General features: G+C 37.6%; 2 protein-coding genes across 7 annotated transcripts in view; one reads left to right on the plus strand and one right to left on the minus strand.

Moving 5' to 3' along the window:
* LOC101855364 (zinc finger CCHC domain-containing protein 9) overlaps positions 1–6771 on the plus strand; it is an 11338-nt gene extending 4567 nt beyond the window's left edge. For all 3 annotated transcript variants that reach the window (XM_005106642.2, XM_005106643.3, XM_005106644.2), the window contains exons 3-7: positions 226–305; positions 1380–1518; positions 4256–4348; positions 5201–5272; positions 6634–6771. In XM_005106642.2, coding sequence (XP_005106699.1) covers positions 226–305; positions 1380–1518; positions 4256–4348; positions 5201–5272; positions 6634–6764 — 515 coding nt within the window. In that variant the 3' untranslated portion in view covers positions 6765–6771. The remainder of the gene's footprint in view (positions 1–225; positions 306–1379; positions 1519–4255; positions 4349–5200; positions 5273–6633) is intronic.
* A 6582-nt stretch (positions 6772–13353) lies between these two features.
* Positions 13354–16358, minus strand: part of LOC101855900 (maspardin) — a 17329-nt gene continuing 14324 nt past the window's right edge. For all 4 annotated transcript variants that reach the window (XM_013087122.2, XM_013087123.2, XM_035971959.1 and 1 more), the window contains 2 exons: positions 15922–16062; positions 13354–14602 (listed from right to left, as the gene is read on the minus strand). In XM_013087122.2, coding sequence (XP_012942576.1) covers positions 14501–14602; positions 15922–16062 — 243 coding nt within the window. In that variant the 3' untranslated portion in view covers positions 13354–14500. The remainder of the gene's footprint in view (positions 14603–15921; positions 16063–16358) is intronic.

Below are 16358 nucleotides of genomic sequence, written 5' to 3' on the forward strand. Positions count from 1 at the left end.
GGGGGTACAACGAGGTTTGACTGTATTTAGATTATTATAACAAGCCTTTATAATTTTTTTTTTACCTTGCTACTTTAGCATATTTTACACTAATATTACTAATTTTGGTAGCAAAGTTTGTGCCCTCTCAATGCATTTCTTATTCTTTTTGATTAAGTTGTTTGACACTTTGTCAAATATTTATGATTGTTATCATTGCTGGAGGTTTTGCTTATTCCTCTGCAGGAGTTCAGAGATGGAATTTCCAAGAACAACGCCGGGAAGAACGAAGGTTGAAAAGGCAGGCAGAAAGAGAAGCAAAAAATGTAAGAGAAAACTTGTAGATTACTATTTGTTGCTAGAGCCTTAGAGCTGGAAAACATTGACAAGTGCCAAATAGGGTTGTGGAAATTGGGATGTCAAAAGTCTGAAACAAAGAAAGATGGTTTACTTTAGAGGATATTTTGCTTCACTTTTTAAGCTAGCATAAGTAGTCTCCACCTTTGTTATCACCAATTTACATTTGTCCAAAGTGACAATGTGTGCAGATAGAATGTGAGAATCTATGAAATGGGACAAATGTAAGGCATCATGGTGAAATCAGGCGCTCGTCAAAGTACAGGAATCGAAGAAACAGGCATTTTTCCGGCAATTTGGACATTTTTATCGAATTTTTATTTTTTGGCTCAACCTCTTTTATGTCCATACCTGTCCCCATCGTTTTATGCAAAAAAAATTCTGAAATTATGCAAACTGAGCCAAAAAATGTGAAATTATGCGATTCTGTTAATTTTTAACTAAGAATGTTAAAGGAATATAATAAAAAATTATGCAAAAAATGATCAAATTTTGCTAAATTATGCGTGCTAAATTATGCGAGGTGCATAAAACCACGGGGACAGCCATACTCATTTCCTTGTGATTTTTACTGAAACACATTGATTAAAAGTACATAATATGTCATTTTTCAGTTTTCAAAGACTATTTAGCCATTGCATTTACAAAACTTTGGCAGCCATTTTCTCGCTAATTTCACCACTGAAACCAGGCAACCTCAATTCCTTCAATCGCAAATACCTTGAGCTCTATTCAAGATAGATGGGTATTTTTTTCACCAAAAGGAAGGAAAATTAACAGGCTTTAAGATGATTCAAATAACCCCACATACCGAAAAATTGACAAGCGCCTGATGACACAAATGGTATGGGCAAGATACTCTCACTTTTTTAGGGATATAATGTAGAACCTTGGGTGCTTTTATTTAAGAGAGAAGTGGGTTAAATAAACGGCAAAGAAATTAAAGTCATAGTGATATACATATATATATACATGTGTGTGATTAAGTTGCAAAGATATTATTCCTGTTTAGATTTAAGTTTTGACTTCCAAAATGTCAACAGGTGTGCTATAACTGCCGTAATCCAGGCCACAAGATGTCAGACTGTCCATTCTTAACAGAAGCCAATCAGCAGGGAACTTGCTTCAAGTGCGGCTCCACAGAACACACAGCTTCTTCATGTTCCGTGAAAATACCCAAAGGTGATTTTTTTTTAAAGAAGCTAGTTTAATTTTTTTTTGCTGGAAATGTTTTTATGCCTTCATCAAAACAATGGTCATCACCTGTTCATGACATACTATTATTCAGGGTTCCCGCGGCCTCATTGAATTCAAGGAGTCCTTGAAAACTGCTTGAATTTGCATTCAAGGAAAAATGTCCTTGAAAACTCCTTGAATTTGCATTCAAGGAAAAATGTCCTTGAAAACTCCTTGAATTTTGCCAGATCGGACAGGAACACGTGTACAGGGTGACTGCCAGGCGCCGGGAATCCCGGAGGCCCCTGGAATTACCCAGGAATTTGAAAAAAATCGCCGAGACCCGGAATACAACGGGAATTTGAAGAAATCTGTAAATTGCACGTGAAAGACCCGGGAAAATACATAAACGTTCTCGAATATTTGAAAACCACATCCGATAACGTCCTTGAGTTCATTTCTGCCGGTCGCGATTGTGATATAATATTCATTCGGTCTTTCCCGGCCTGAGAGTACGTTACACGCGCACATGCGATAATGGCGACAACAAGTGGAAGTATGTGCGATACCGAAGCTCGATCGGTAAAATCAAGATCTGTTTTCGCTTTCGTTACCACCCAGAAATATGCCGGTAGGGCATATAGTAGTCTGATAACACCACATTTGTAACATGCGGGTTCTGCGTTACATACGCTGTGTCACCATGAAAATAAATCGTTTGTCTTGTGCTGTCACTTGTGAAAAAAAAAAAGAAGAAAGTTATACATGTACAAGCTTCTTGTCGGGCTCGCCATCGTGACCGGTCATTGAACCTGTGCGTTTTTGTCACATCGTGAGTATCGGCGATGGTTGAGGTCACCAAAGTTCAGGCAAAGTCTGAGCTCTGCGAAGTATTGGACTCGGGAACGGGGGAATTGTTTGTTTTTTTAAGACGCACGCAGAGGGGGGGGGGGGGGGGTGTTGAAGGCAACACCGGATGACAAAAACTAAACTTGGAAGCAGATATTACTTTACAGAATTTTAATTACTACTATCTAGAGCTCTAAGCAAAGCGCGCGTTGGTGCAGGCCTTGTATGGAATCGGGATCTGTCATACTCAAACCTTGTACGCCGTGCGTTTGTAACTATAGGGTTCCCGTTTCATTGGGTAGGTTGTAATAAATTATATGTATTGTATATTCTATATTTTAGCTTTCTGTTTCAAGATTCGCAGATTTTCAGTGTCACTGCATCTTGCCCTCCCACAGTTCTTACACCTCTCACACTGAATAGATCTAGGTCTACTTGAGCCATTCATGTTATTACTCTACTTTTAGTTTTTGTCTTTCACGTTTATTATATAAACCTTGACACCCAAAATGGTTCTTAACAGTGGATGTTCTGGTTCTAGATCTAGCTCTAGGTCTTTTCTCAGGCTCAAAGCAAGATTCATTTTTATATAGTTTATACAGGGGAATATGATGAGGGGAAAATATAAATAAGTAAGAACTGACTGAAATACCTAAGTCACAGTATCCCAGTGCCACGTTGACATGTTGTTGACTGGATATAATGTACCTACATGCTTGCGTGCGCACGTGTGTGTGTATATATTAATATATAAATGGAGCTTGCACTGTCATTGTTATGTAACATGCCCCTGGAGAATGGATGAGCCCCGCCCCCTGGAAAATTGAGAAGCCGGGTTGACAGTCACCCTGGGAACAGTTTTTGTAGGAAAATCGAAACTATGATATGGTTCCTTTCGGACAAGTGTAGGCCTTTGAAAATAGGCTTTCGTCATGAATTTCTTGACCAAATCTCCTTGAATTTTAAAAATTTCTCCTTGAAACCTCCTTGAAATCTCCTTGAATTTGGTGAGAAGTTCATGGCAGGAACCCTGATTATTATTATAACACAATTTAAATAGATAATTCAGGGGAAACCTAGGGAATAAAGAATACTGCCAAAGAGGATGAAGATGCTCAACCAAAAGCTATGGGAAGCAGTCTCACATTTTTTGCATTTTTGCATACAACTTACAAGGTGAAGAACCTTGCCATTACTCCATGGATGCCGGTGATTTCAATGCTCCACAAAGACAAATTGGTGATTTAAAATGATGGGCTCTTGATACAGCGCTCAAAGATGAAGGCAGCAGTGATAATACACTTATGTGAGTGTCACACATAATATTTGTCTGGGCATAGATTTCACACATTTTATTTCATCTTCAGAGGGCTTTCACGTCCCGCTCATGTGCTGTGAGCCTGTTTGTTACCTAGGGGTGACCCTTTGTCAAACAGCAGAGTAATTGTTGAGAAGTCTTGGGAAGCCACATCTCCTAACATTGTCAAATTCTTTTTTTTCTCTAATTATTCGAATATATATATATATATCTGTCCCCGTCGTTTTATGCAAAAAAAATTCTGAAATTATGCAAACTGAGCCCAAAAATGTGAAATTATGCGATTCTGTTAATTTTAACAAAGAATGATAAAGGAAAATAATTAGAAATTACACAAAAAATGATCAAATACTGCTAAATTATGCGGGGTGCATAAAACCATGGGGACAGACATATGAAACATTTTTGAACGGACATGTCTTATTTACTATGACGTCAACACTGAGGTCTAAACCTTAGTAAACACCTTTGATACGGTACTATCTTTTTAAGTTTGTCAGTGAAAATTTCATGAGCTCATGGGGAAACTAAACAAAGCTGATGTCTAATTGTGTGCAACTTTTTCTTCCCTCTTAGGCTCTTTTCCATTTGCACAGTGTTTTATTTGTGGAGAAAAGGGGCACATATCCAAACAGTGTCCGGACAACCCGAGAGGACTTTACCCTAAAGGTAAGCCAAACTCTTGAAGCAAAGGAACTTAGTAGTGGGACAGTGTACTATAAGTGCTATAGGTTCATTCAACTGCATAGAAAAACATGGAATTGGAATTGATAAATTTATAGCTGCACATTATAAAGATAACCTTAAGGTTAAAAAAAGAAATGGGACATTCCCAGTGGGGATGGTTAACAGCCTACCAGTGTCTCTTGTCTCTTCTTCAGCTGCTTTGTTCTCTTTTCTCTAGTCGTCAAGGCAGCATACAGAGCAGCCGACGAAATTACCGTTGCGAAGAGAGGCATGAGAAGACAATCGTGTCTTCTTTTCATAATAATTATAATTGCATTATTTATAGCGCATATCCAGTCTCTGCAGCATTCTTTCTGTGTGTTTTACAACCATTATTACCCTACTAGACCTAAGAACACTGAGAGACATGTTCAGCTTTCCAGGAAACATACAGTGCAAGCAGTTGATTAAGTGCTCAAACACTACCAAACTGACAAGATTTTTCACTGTCTATAGCCGGGTACCCATTTCCACCTGGGTAAAGTGAGGAAAATTAGTGAAAATGTACCTTCCTCAAGGACACAGTATCAGCCCCTTAACACTTTTGCAGTCACACAGCCAGCAGTACAAAATACCCCCATCTGGTCACCCAGCCAGGAGAGCGACTGCAACTGACTTTTCTGGCCTGGCGCATCGAAACGGATCATTTTCACTGGTGCATTGTTGCACCTAGTGTGCGCAAAGTGTTAACAAAATTCGAACTTTAAACCTTATGGCCAGGCCACGAGGCCACTGAGAGAGCCAGAAGACAATCATGTGTTCATATCTGATCATATTTTCTCCCTTTATGTACAGGTGGCTCTTGCAAGCAGTGTGGGTCAGTAGAGCATTTGAAGAGGGACTGTCCAGAATTTCTCAAGAGGAGAGGTATGCTCGACTTACTTCTTTTTTTTCAAGTGGGCCAATTTTGTATTTCGTATGTTTTTCCATTATGTAGTAATATTTAGTAGAGATTTTTACACAGGAGTGGCCTGCCACCGCACCCTCAAATAAAAATAGTACACCAAGTAAACATCAACATCAAACTAATATTATTGCAAATTTAAATAATTGATCTATACTGCACCTGCTTACTGCTTCCGTCACACTCATTTCAGGCTTGGCATCAGTGTCCTTAAACATTTCATATAATAAGGCAAGTCCGGGTTCGAGCCTCCGTTCCGACGCGCATTTTTTTTCCGCCCCCTCCTGCCCACCCAGCAGTAATGGGTACCTGACTTCGAGGTGGGGAAGTAAAGGCGGCCTGGAAAGGAACCGGCCACCCTACCACAATATGCAGAAGGCCCAGGAAGCTGTCTCACTAACAAGGCAATCCCCAATGTCCAGATTGGATGCGGGAACAACTTTCCTTTACTATTGTCATGTGCTTGCTTTAGGGTGCATGGTCTGTTGGGGAGGTAAGGGGGTTTAAGAGTAAAAATATCGATACAAATTTTGAAATGTTCTTATAAAGAGTAAAGAGATGACAGTTTCACATTGATTGCCTTATTATTCTTTTGCTACACACTTTCACTACTTTTTTATCCCTCAAGCAGGATCATTTTGGACACAATACATTAGTGAATAGATCAAGCTTAGAGGTGGCAAATTCAGGAAAAATGCTTAAGAGATATGAAGAGTTTCACACTAACTTTTTAGGTCAACAACTAGATTCTCAAGCCTTTGATGGAAGTAGGGGGTCTAAAAAGCATTATAAACGTCCCATCGCACCCGTTTTCCTGATTGTCAGATCATCCAGCGGCAGATATGTACCTCTAAAAAAAAGGAAGAAAGACATAAAAGAAGTTTTTCACCATCTAGCATAAGGCTATTGTCAGAATAAGCATCAATGTGTATTGCTCTTTCGAGCATGCATATAATTAAAATTTTTATGTATAGCTGCATGTGTTTTACTGTCCTACAGCTAAGAAAAATTTTCCTCTGGGCTAATAAAGTATATCTTATCTTAACCTCTTTTTTTTTTTTTTTTGAAGTTTAAAAGAAAGGATGTGAATATTCTCCCCTGAAATGAATAATTGGGTCTCGTTCCTTGTGTAGATATATGAATTAAATATATATATGTGTGCCATGTTTAAGAATGTGCGTAAACCATGGTTAACATGCAATGCGCACGAGTATATTTAAGGTTATGTTGGGTGTAATATTTTACACCATGATCATGCAGCAATAAATTTGTTTTGAACTAATTTACAATACATCATTATCGGTCCTCTTTTGGTTTGTTCTAGGCATCACTGAGATAACCGTGGATACCCTAGGAGAAGGACAAAGTGCAGACGCTGAGCCCATCGCCTCTTCGTCCAAAGTTGCTGATGACGACACGAGTAAAAAGAAAAAGAATAAAGTTGTCAAGTTCTGAGAACAAATTTTTGTCTTTTCATTCCCATCCAATCCTTGGTTGGGATTTTATGTTGCTGATTTGATGGAGGTGCAAGTGAGATGTCTCTAGGATGAATGCAGCTAGATACAGCAGTTGGGGTTCAGTATGAGAGAGACAAAATATTTTTACTGGAAAATTCTTTTGTTTTTACTCACACAGTGGAATGTTGATTCCTTATGTTCCTTACTTTCGGCATCTGTGGTACAGTGTGTAAGCTCTTAACTATCGCATGCAGGAGCCCCAAGTTCACTTCCCTGAGTGAGGAGGGTTTTTATAGAGTATTTCGGTCTTCCTGCTGGGATGTTGTATCCCTCTCAGCCCAGGTTGGCACCAACTGGCAGGGTTGGCAGCCCCCCTCCTTAAATAAATTACCTAAATTGTGTGTTGATGGGGGAGTAAAAACACCTACATTAACCCTATCCGTATGCCCTGGGGTCATTTTGTACCCCCAGGGTTGTGTCCTTCACAATTTAGAGTACTTCTAGAGTGAAAAACTCTTTGAAACTTTCAGTATTTCTTTTAAAAAACCCAACATTTTGACAGACTGCTTTACAAAATGTATGGATAAGATTAACGAGTAAATTTCCTCTTTGAAAAGTGGTAGCACAGAGTTCCCCACATAAAAAGAAAACAAATTCAATGAAAGTGACAAATACAGTATAACACGGATAGCTCGAATTCTTCCGGACTGGCCTCGGTAGTTCGAGGGATATCTTACAAAGATAAAGAAGAAGAAAAAAGGGATCCCAGGCAAAGTTTGGCGGGTGCGTTATTTCGAGTCCTCTGTGTTCGACCTATCCGTGTTATACTGTATTTCTTTTTTTTTGTCCTGAGGTCCAAAACAGCAATGTGTGATATTAATTTTAATTTATAAAATATTTCCTGATGGTGTATAGAACAGGCCACACACTTAGATATCAGTTGGCTGTAGATTGTCCTAAGTAAGCAGAAAGAATGCAGCAAATTTCTGTCTGTGAAGAGCAAACTGGGAATGTACTGTAACTTGCCGTGAGACACGCCAAAGTGAGACCAGCTCGCGACCTCAGTGCTTTCTTGTAGTATCTCCATTTTTTTAAACAGTGAAAATGTGACTTCTTCTTAAAGCTCACTCTTTGTTATGAACTGTTTTCACTGTTATTAAAAATGGAGATACGACAAGAAAGCACTGAGGTCGCCAGCTGATAAAGTATCCCTTCAGTCATTCCAAAATGCCTAGGTCCAAGGCTGATTTGATATTTTCATGAAGCTCACATTATCAGAGACATAATTTGGGCATGCGCAAAAGAAATCACCATTTGAAGAAAGAAAATGTAGCAAATTTATTCTTTGTAATTTCCAGTTCCATTATTTGTTTAAACATGAATTTGATTGACCCTGAGTACATTTGTTTTCTTTTCGAAGAAAACACTTCCCCTATCATCTTTCCAGTACCAGTATAAAAAACATCGCTCCTCAGTGACTTACCTCGAAAATCTTTTTTAAAAGTAATTTATCTAAACATGTAACATCAGCCGAAAATTATTGAAGAAAAACGCTGGGAATTTCAGTAGATTCTTATTTTATGCAAAATAGTTGTACAATCTGAATTTGAAGAAATGAAAACGATTGGCAAGAGAATGAACTTTTTCAAGTCATTCAACCTAATTCAAGCAATAAAGAGATTTTCAGGAAGCACAGGTCCAACTTTCTCCAAGGAGCTTAACAAGACAATTCACAACAGTCACTGCAGGTACACTCGGGTCAGCGTTGTGCGAAAGTACAGAGTGAGCATTATGAGAATATCAATATCCCAGCTCTCATGGCCATTGCATACTTAAAAATTATGTCAATATTCAAGAACTGCCACACTTTTGACATCTAAAACCTGTCTGGCACATTTTCACAACACATTCACTAACAACATTTAAGTTCAAATTAAAATCAAGAGACCCCGCTCAAAGAACAAAGATAAAAATAGAAGCGGAAAAGGAGGTCAAGAAGTTGAAAACTGTACAAAGAGTAAAAATGAAGGTTGTCTTATTCTTATTTTACTGTGTGAACTAGTGACAAGTGACATACCAATACCAATTGAATGTTCCTGACCATAACTGAAGTTTTATGTAGAGTGCATCTCCGCTTTTGTAAATCAATTTCTTTTCAGCTAATTCCTTTTTATTTATGATATCATTGACATTATGTTATATATATATATATGCTAATTAGAGTGAGATGAAGGATTAGCTTTACTAACAAGTATCTTCTGAAATTTTAAAATATTACCTTAGTTTATAACTGTTATTGCTTATTCATAAAGAGGCTTTTAAAACTGCAATGAATAATGGTGGCGCATTTAATAAAATGCACGCTCAGAGAGACAAATGGAAAAATTAATTCTCAAATCAACTTCGACATGATTTATTACAATGCACATCCCAACCCTTCTTTTGATAGACCCAATGTACATAGTACCAAAGTATTCATTTCCCCAAGTTTAAGAAAATAACATACAATACATTTGAATAAACACTGCTCTTTCACATCAGTCATATCTTAATTTTCCTGCATATCTGTATCTGGTTCTGTCCTCACACAAATTATAGACAGAAGCAGGTGCAGTACCTTTTTCATTTGAATAAATCTTTGTCAAATACATACAGAATAGTTCATGCTACAATCTTTATCATCAAAACAAGAATATATTGAAGTTCACTAAGAGACACATATCACCATCTTACATAGGCTAACTACAATAACAAGTGTCAAATTAAAATTCCAAACACTTGTCAGTAGAAATGAAAATGGGAACAACTACAACTCCATCAGGATATCAATACACATTTCAACTTTTACTGACCCATATAACATATTCTCTTCACCACACACTGTTTCTGTCTGTCTAGCTTGCTTTTCTGGAGCAAAACAATGTGCTATCTTTGTTACTGCACCTTTCTCTTTATCTCAAACTCAAACATACTGTACACAAATAAAATACTCTGTAAGGTAATGTTCTGCCTGCCGTTCACACACATAACCAACACAACACTCAAACACAAATCAAGATGACACAGGATGCCCAAAGATCAGAACTTTCAGACATTTAAGAAAAGTTGTAAGTTATGGCAGCCACTATTTACAGAATCTCTGAAAGTTTACTCTTTTGACACAAAAATTATTGTTATATCGTTTGTAACAATTATGTCACCACAATTCATTTAAACAACAGCATAAACAAAACTCTGAAAAACATTTTCACGATGACATTCATTTTATAATCATATTATCAGTGACAGAATGCGGGGACTCAAATAGGCATGAAATGTCAGTGTTCTCAGTTCTACCCTTTGGCAAGTCCAGGCTTCTCTACAAAGCATGTACTTCCAAAATAGCTAAGAGATAGCCAGCCACATTATTTTCTGATAGTTATATCTAAAATGTAAGAGTAAGAGTGAAACTACCCCCACAAAGCAGGCAATCGGTGAATTGGAGCCAACAATGAAAGTTTCTAAGACAGTCATGCAGACTGAAGCTACAAGTAAGAAAGGCACAAATGATTGTGACTGTGCAATAGAATTGTTACCAGCCATTTCCACATCAAATCCCATCCCAAATCTTTAAGACCCTCTGATTATTTTTGTTTTCTCCCAACCAGACCGGATGCCTGAAAAGAGAACAAGTTGATAACAATATTGTAACATGTTAAAACCTTCACCCTCTACAACTTGGCAATGGAATGACCAGCGAAAGCTCAAGTGCTGCAGGACGAGCAATTCTGGTTGCTGTCAGTAGAGAGTAACACAGTCTGATCAGTCTTGATCTAATTTCATGGGTGAACCTCTTGACTCTATTAAGTAATTTCCAAACTATTAGAAAGCTCAGACAAACACTTTCTAAAAAGATCACAATGTTATTGTTAGGAACTGTTATGATGAGCAGGTGACCTTCTATTACTGTCCTATTCTACAAGTTGTAGTCACACAATGAAACAGGCCTTGGTTTGCTGATCAGGATGCAACTGAATATGAGTACATTTGTCAGTGTTAACTCCAAATAAAAGATTTATTTAAAGTTTAAAAAATAATTTTTTTTAAAAGCCCATTTATTGGGGGAAAAAAAGGTAAATGACCCACTAAATCCATATCACTTGATCAATTGTGTATGGCATAGCAGCCTAATCTGCTCTGAATCATCCTAAAACACCACAGTAATGATCACTCATAACAATGACATAAAATGGGGGAAAGCACTACCGTAGATGATACAGAACCAAATGTCGAACCCCAAAAAAGCACCGGAAAAAAAGTCAAAGCAAGGGGAGAAAACATCCCTCCAAAGCATGGACTAGCAAGGGAGTATCTAAACAACATCATCATAAGTCCTATCACACTAAAAATTATCATGATTAACCCACCACCTCCCACTTTCAATGAGACGAAAAACGAGATACAAGCATTTCGTTATCCTTGAAAAAAATGTCATATTTTTTCCAAATGAAAAGTGACTGTCAGAAAGAATGGGCGACAGGCCTACCTCACTACAGTATCGTGTTTACACTGAGGGGCCTTGGGTCCAAAGTTCCCCTGACTCATCACTATAATGATGTTACAATTACAACAGCTTGTATACCAGTCTACGTTAAAAGAGCATATTTTAGGCGGTCACGACGCAGTGGAATCAGGTGCTCGTAAATTTTTGCGCATGTGGAGTTATTGGTATCAACTTAAAGCTTGTTCATTTATCTTGCTTTTGATGAAAAAAATACCCATCTATCTTGAGCAGAAGTGAAGATATTTGTGATTGAAAGAGGTAAGTTCACTTGGTTTCAGCGGTAAAAATAGTGAGAAAATGGCCGCCAAAGTTTGGTAACTTTAATAGCTAAAGAGTCCTTGAAAACTGAAAAATTACATATTTTGAGCTTTTCATCGTTTTACAAGACAATTCACAAGGAAGTGTGTTTTTATTTGGACATAAAAGGGTTGAACAAAAAACCCAAATTTTGATTAAAATTGCAAAACTGGTGGGGAAAAATGCCTGTTTCTCCAATTTTGTTATTTTGACGAGCGCCTGATTTCACGATGCCTCACATATCGACTGGTAAGTGTAATACTCCGTTATATCATCGCCTCTGAACTATTATGTCCGAAGCGTAGCCTACTTATATAACACATTATACCCTAAGCACCCGGACGGGAAGTCCATTGTTAGATCCTAAGCAAGGGGAAGGAACCCACTTCCCGTGAATACAAGCATTTAAAAAACACATTTTAAAAATACTAAACAAATTCCAAAAATCCTGAAAAAAGAAAAGTAAAAAAGAAAACTGAATGTAGTTTCAGAAAAATATAACTTTATGTATGCGCAAATTGTTGGAAAGGTTCTAACTTTAGTTCAATCGGGGTGTCCGACCCGTCACTCTCACTCTCAGCCTCGCGGTCGGGCCCTAGATCCAAATTCTAGATTTTCTCCGTCTGATCAATTTGAATCACCCCAAACTCTTGCTACAACGTTTTTATCAAAATCTGAGCCATCTGATTTTTCATATGCTTGTTTTTGCTCAAATCCATCGTTATTTCCGTTTTCGAACTCAATTCTGTTGCCTTTCAACAAGTCGAGACACTTTCGAAGTGTTGGTAACACGATTGCACTTCGATCAGCTCTCATACTAAACTACTGGCCCGAAAAATTTCGTTTCGGTATCAAACAAAAGAAGAAACTTTTTGCTATAACTATGCAAATCAAAATCTCTGCCCCAGAGTCTCCTCAAGGCAAGACTTCGTTTCTAAAGACGCTAGGTCCGCGCGGGCGGTTCCGGGCGAGTCAGAATGGAGCGCGTAAGGGAATTCTCGGGCAATCCCGGGCAAGCTAGGGTGTAATGTGATAAAGAGACAATTTGGACAAAATAGTTCTGGGGTGACGACATGTCACTCTTCAAAATGGTGTATAGCCCAGTCTCACACTAAGCAGTCGATATGAAATAAACAGAACTAGACTAGTCTAACATCTCTCACAATCACAAGTGGAAGCACAAAGTTCATAACGCAGGGTGAATGATGCAGCTGTAAAATTAGTTTAAGCTAGGCAACCTAGATAAGCTCGACGCAATAAATAAACAATTACAAACTTGATTACTTTGACTTACTTATCTGACATGCTAAGAATGTCCATTCTATCAATACTTGTTTTCAACAGCCAAAATGAGCAAATACCATCACAGTCAAACACACTATACAACAAACGAGCGTGCAATTTCACTTTTCAATTATTATTAACTCTGTAAATTCATATTTTCACACACGTTCGTACCCTTTTAACGTCTCACGCAAGGGCTGGGCAATGAGACGCTTTGGCAAAATCCGCATAATGTATTAGTGCACCTCTTCAGTGATTAAATGTGTTAAATGAACCTGATTCTGCTAATGGGTTTTAGAACCACTTCAACAAATAGGTGCACCCACTTAGGCACACGGGTCAGTAAAGAGAGTTTAAGAGTCTGAATTCGGATAATGTTTTACTGAGAACTATCCGGTTATCCGGATTTTGCCCACCACTATCTCACGCAGCGAAAAAAACCCCAGGCATTTCAGTCACTTTCTTTTTCCCACTCATGTCTCACAGAGCCTGTACTCACTTTCACCATGTATTGACTGACTCAGACTGAGAGTCTTTAGTTTGTACATGTTAAGATGCCGCACACTTCACAAATTTTCTTCAAAAGCCACAGAAATTATCATGTAACTGTTCCCACAAGACTATATTTAATCTTGCAGTAAAATTTTATCATAATAGCAACAGTTACTAGCAAACCAGACAAATATAAATTTTTTGAAATATATTTTTAGACAGTTGATACAAAAATATTCCATCAAATCCTTTAGACCCTTTTTTTTTTCAACTTTATTTTGTTCACTTAGATGTAGCAAGCACATTAAGTATTTGGCATCCAAAAAAGTGCAATATTGATCATAAACCCTGTTAAAAGTTCCCTTGATCCAGTTGGGAATGACAGTCAAACAAGAATGCGTGACGCATAAAGCCAAATATGATAAAGGAAGTATGAAATATAATAAACAAATTTAAGATATGGGTGGGGAAAAATATCTTTCACTTAAATAAAATGAACATTACACATATATTATACAAAAAGGAAAATAAAAATAAAAGGCAAGGTTATAGTCATTTTGAAAAAAAAATGATTTCCCTATCTACAAAACACTGTCCTCCCGCACCAGAAATAGACGAGAAAACAGAATCAATACAGAGAAACCAAGAGAAATGAGAGGGCACATGACAGTCATTCTCAACAGTCACATTCAGTATGAGCATTTTGTTTCATTATATTTGATTTTTAATTTCAAATTACAAAAAAAATACTACTCCCGTATCTTTCAAATGATGTACATACAAAAGACTTTCATAGATCAATAGAAATACATTTGTTCCCATCCAAACTCCAGCACCTCTTTCCTTGAGCCCCCTTTAGAATAATCACAGAAGGAATAAGTTGAACTAATACTACATAACACAGGCTCTTAAACTTGCATACAGAGAAATATTTGTAGTAATGTGAATTGAACAATAGCCTTATGTTACTAGTTCCAAAACACAAGGATCATCAATTAAAAAGAGAATAAACGATTGTTATCATCACACACTCAGTGTACAGTAAAACCTGTTTTGTACATTCTGCATCCAAACACAAAACACCACTAGAACGAAATCGAAGCATCTGTTGAGCATCACTAAGTGGTCAATCCTGTTTCTGCTTCCGTTAACATTGCAAGCTCATTCTCCGTCAGCTCTCGGGCTCGTAATGGGCCCATGTCGTATTTTCTCAAGTGAATCTGAGGAGAGTATGACAAATTGTACGTTTTGTTGATCCCAGTAAAAAGAAAAAAAAAGGCAACTACAGTCGAACCTGTTCTAACGACTTCCTGTTCAAGACAATCACCTGTAGAAATGGTCATTTCCCACTCCCCTGTCCCCCCTTGCTTTTTTTCTGTACTACAATGACACTATCCAAGATCACTATCTGTCAACCAACTTTCCCCTGTACAAAAGACAGTCGTCTTGGGCAGGTTCAATTGTTTTTATATAAATATATATATATATACTAGCTGGGTACCCGTTCAATGAACAGACTAAAAAGAATCGATCATAAAGTCATTACGGATCAGTGTGAACTGTTCATGAATGGAAGCCTCATTTGTTTACAATGGCGTCTTAGAAGACGGATTTTCCCAAAATAAGATCTAAACGAAGCTAAGGAAAAAAATGAAAATTCAGACTCCTTAATATAACTGTGCACCCTTTAAATGATTCTGAAACACCATTAGTTTTTTCACATTCGAAAGTTAAGTGGTTCGGAAGTTTTAGGCGACCAAAGTGATGAACTTCCATAAATATATATATCTGGAAGGAGAGAGATCCCCCAAAAGATATTTGGACGTACAACAGTCATGAAATACACCACAAATTCAATCATTAGCACAACACGGCAAGCCGTCGTAGTGCACCTCAATTTTTCTGAGCTAGGGTTAATAGGTCTACCTCTAACTCAATAGACACATCTAAGACCCTGCCAAGCTTATGTCCTTGACATTATGAGTGAGTCTGAGCACCTTAACATCTTAGCAATGGAAGGCCAAAGTTTTACTTTTGAGAAATCTGACACATACCTTGTGTGGTAACCTTTTATCTGCACAAATCAGCAGCTATAGCAAATGTAGAAAAAAGAAAATGGTAACTTTATACTTCAAAACCGTTGCACAGACATTCATATGTATGCATGTTTAACATGACAGGCTGTTCATTCCACAAAGTCATGTAAAGTGATGTTGTGCAATCTTGTCACATCCAACAGCATGCCGCAAAATTGCTCTCTAAATGATCTACATGAGGGGGTGAGATGCAAAACCCACTAAGCGACATTTTGGAGAAAAAAAAAGAAGATTTTTTCGCTTGTAAATGCACATTGTTACCGGTTATCAGATGCACAAAGTATTTTCGGCAAAAACACAACACATACTTCATAAAAGCCACAAAAAATATTTTTACGCATGTTCATGTGTATAGCAGCATTTTAAAAAGCTGATTTTCTCAAAAGTTCGAAAATGGATGTAGCGGGTTTTGCGTCTCAGCCCCTCACATATAAAGTTCTCACCTGCAAAAACACATTGACTTCCATACTTTTACTGAGATAAGGAAAGTTTCCTCCGTGCTTCAAATGGGCTTTTTTGGCATCGGGGTAGCACTTGCTCATCTCATCACGGACAGAGGCAGATAAGGCACATTCGTCATACACCTGGAGAAGAACACAGAAGCAAATCAGTGAATGTAATAGTTGAAGTTGGATATAATATAATTCTACATATTATCAATATCATTAAGGTAGTTTCTTCCATCCTTTCACATTTCTGATAGAGAAACAAAAGTAATGACTTGAATGCATATGAGAGAGAGAGAGAGAGATTCAAAGATTCAAAATGATTTATTGATTTGAAAGGCCTTTGGCCCATACATCCACATATTTTAACATATGGTTCGGCAATTACATACATTGGTGCAGCACATTGGATGTTTAACATAAATTGGACATGC

Source organism: Aplysia californica, unplaced genomic scaffold (assembly GCF_000002075.1).
Source record: "Aplysia californica isolate F4 #8 unplaced genomic scaffold, AplCal3.0 scaffold00548, whole genome shotgun sequence".
NCBI classification, from domain to species: Eukaryota; Metazoa; Mollusca; class Gastropoda; order Aplysiida; family Aplysiidae; genus Aplysia; species Aplysia californica.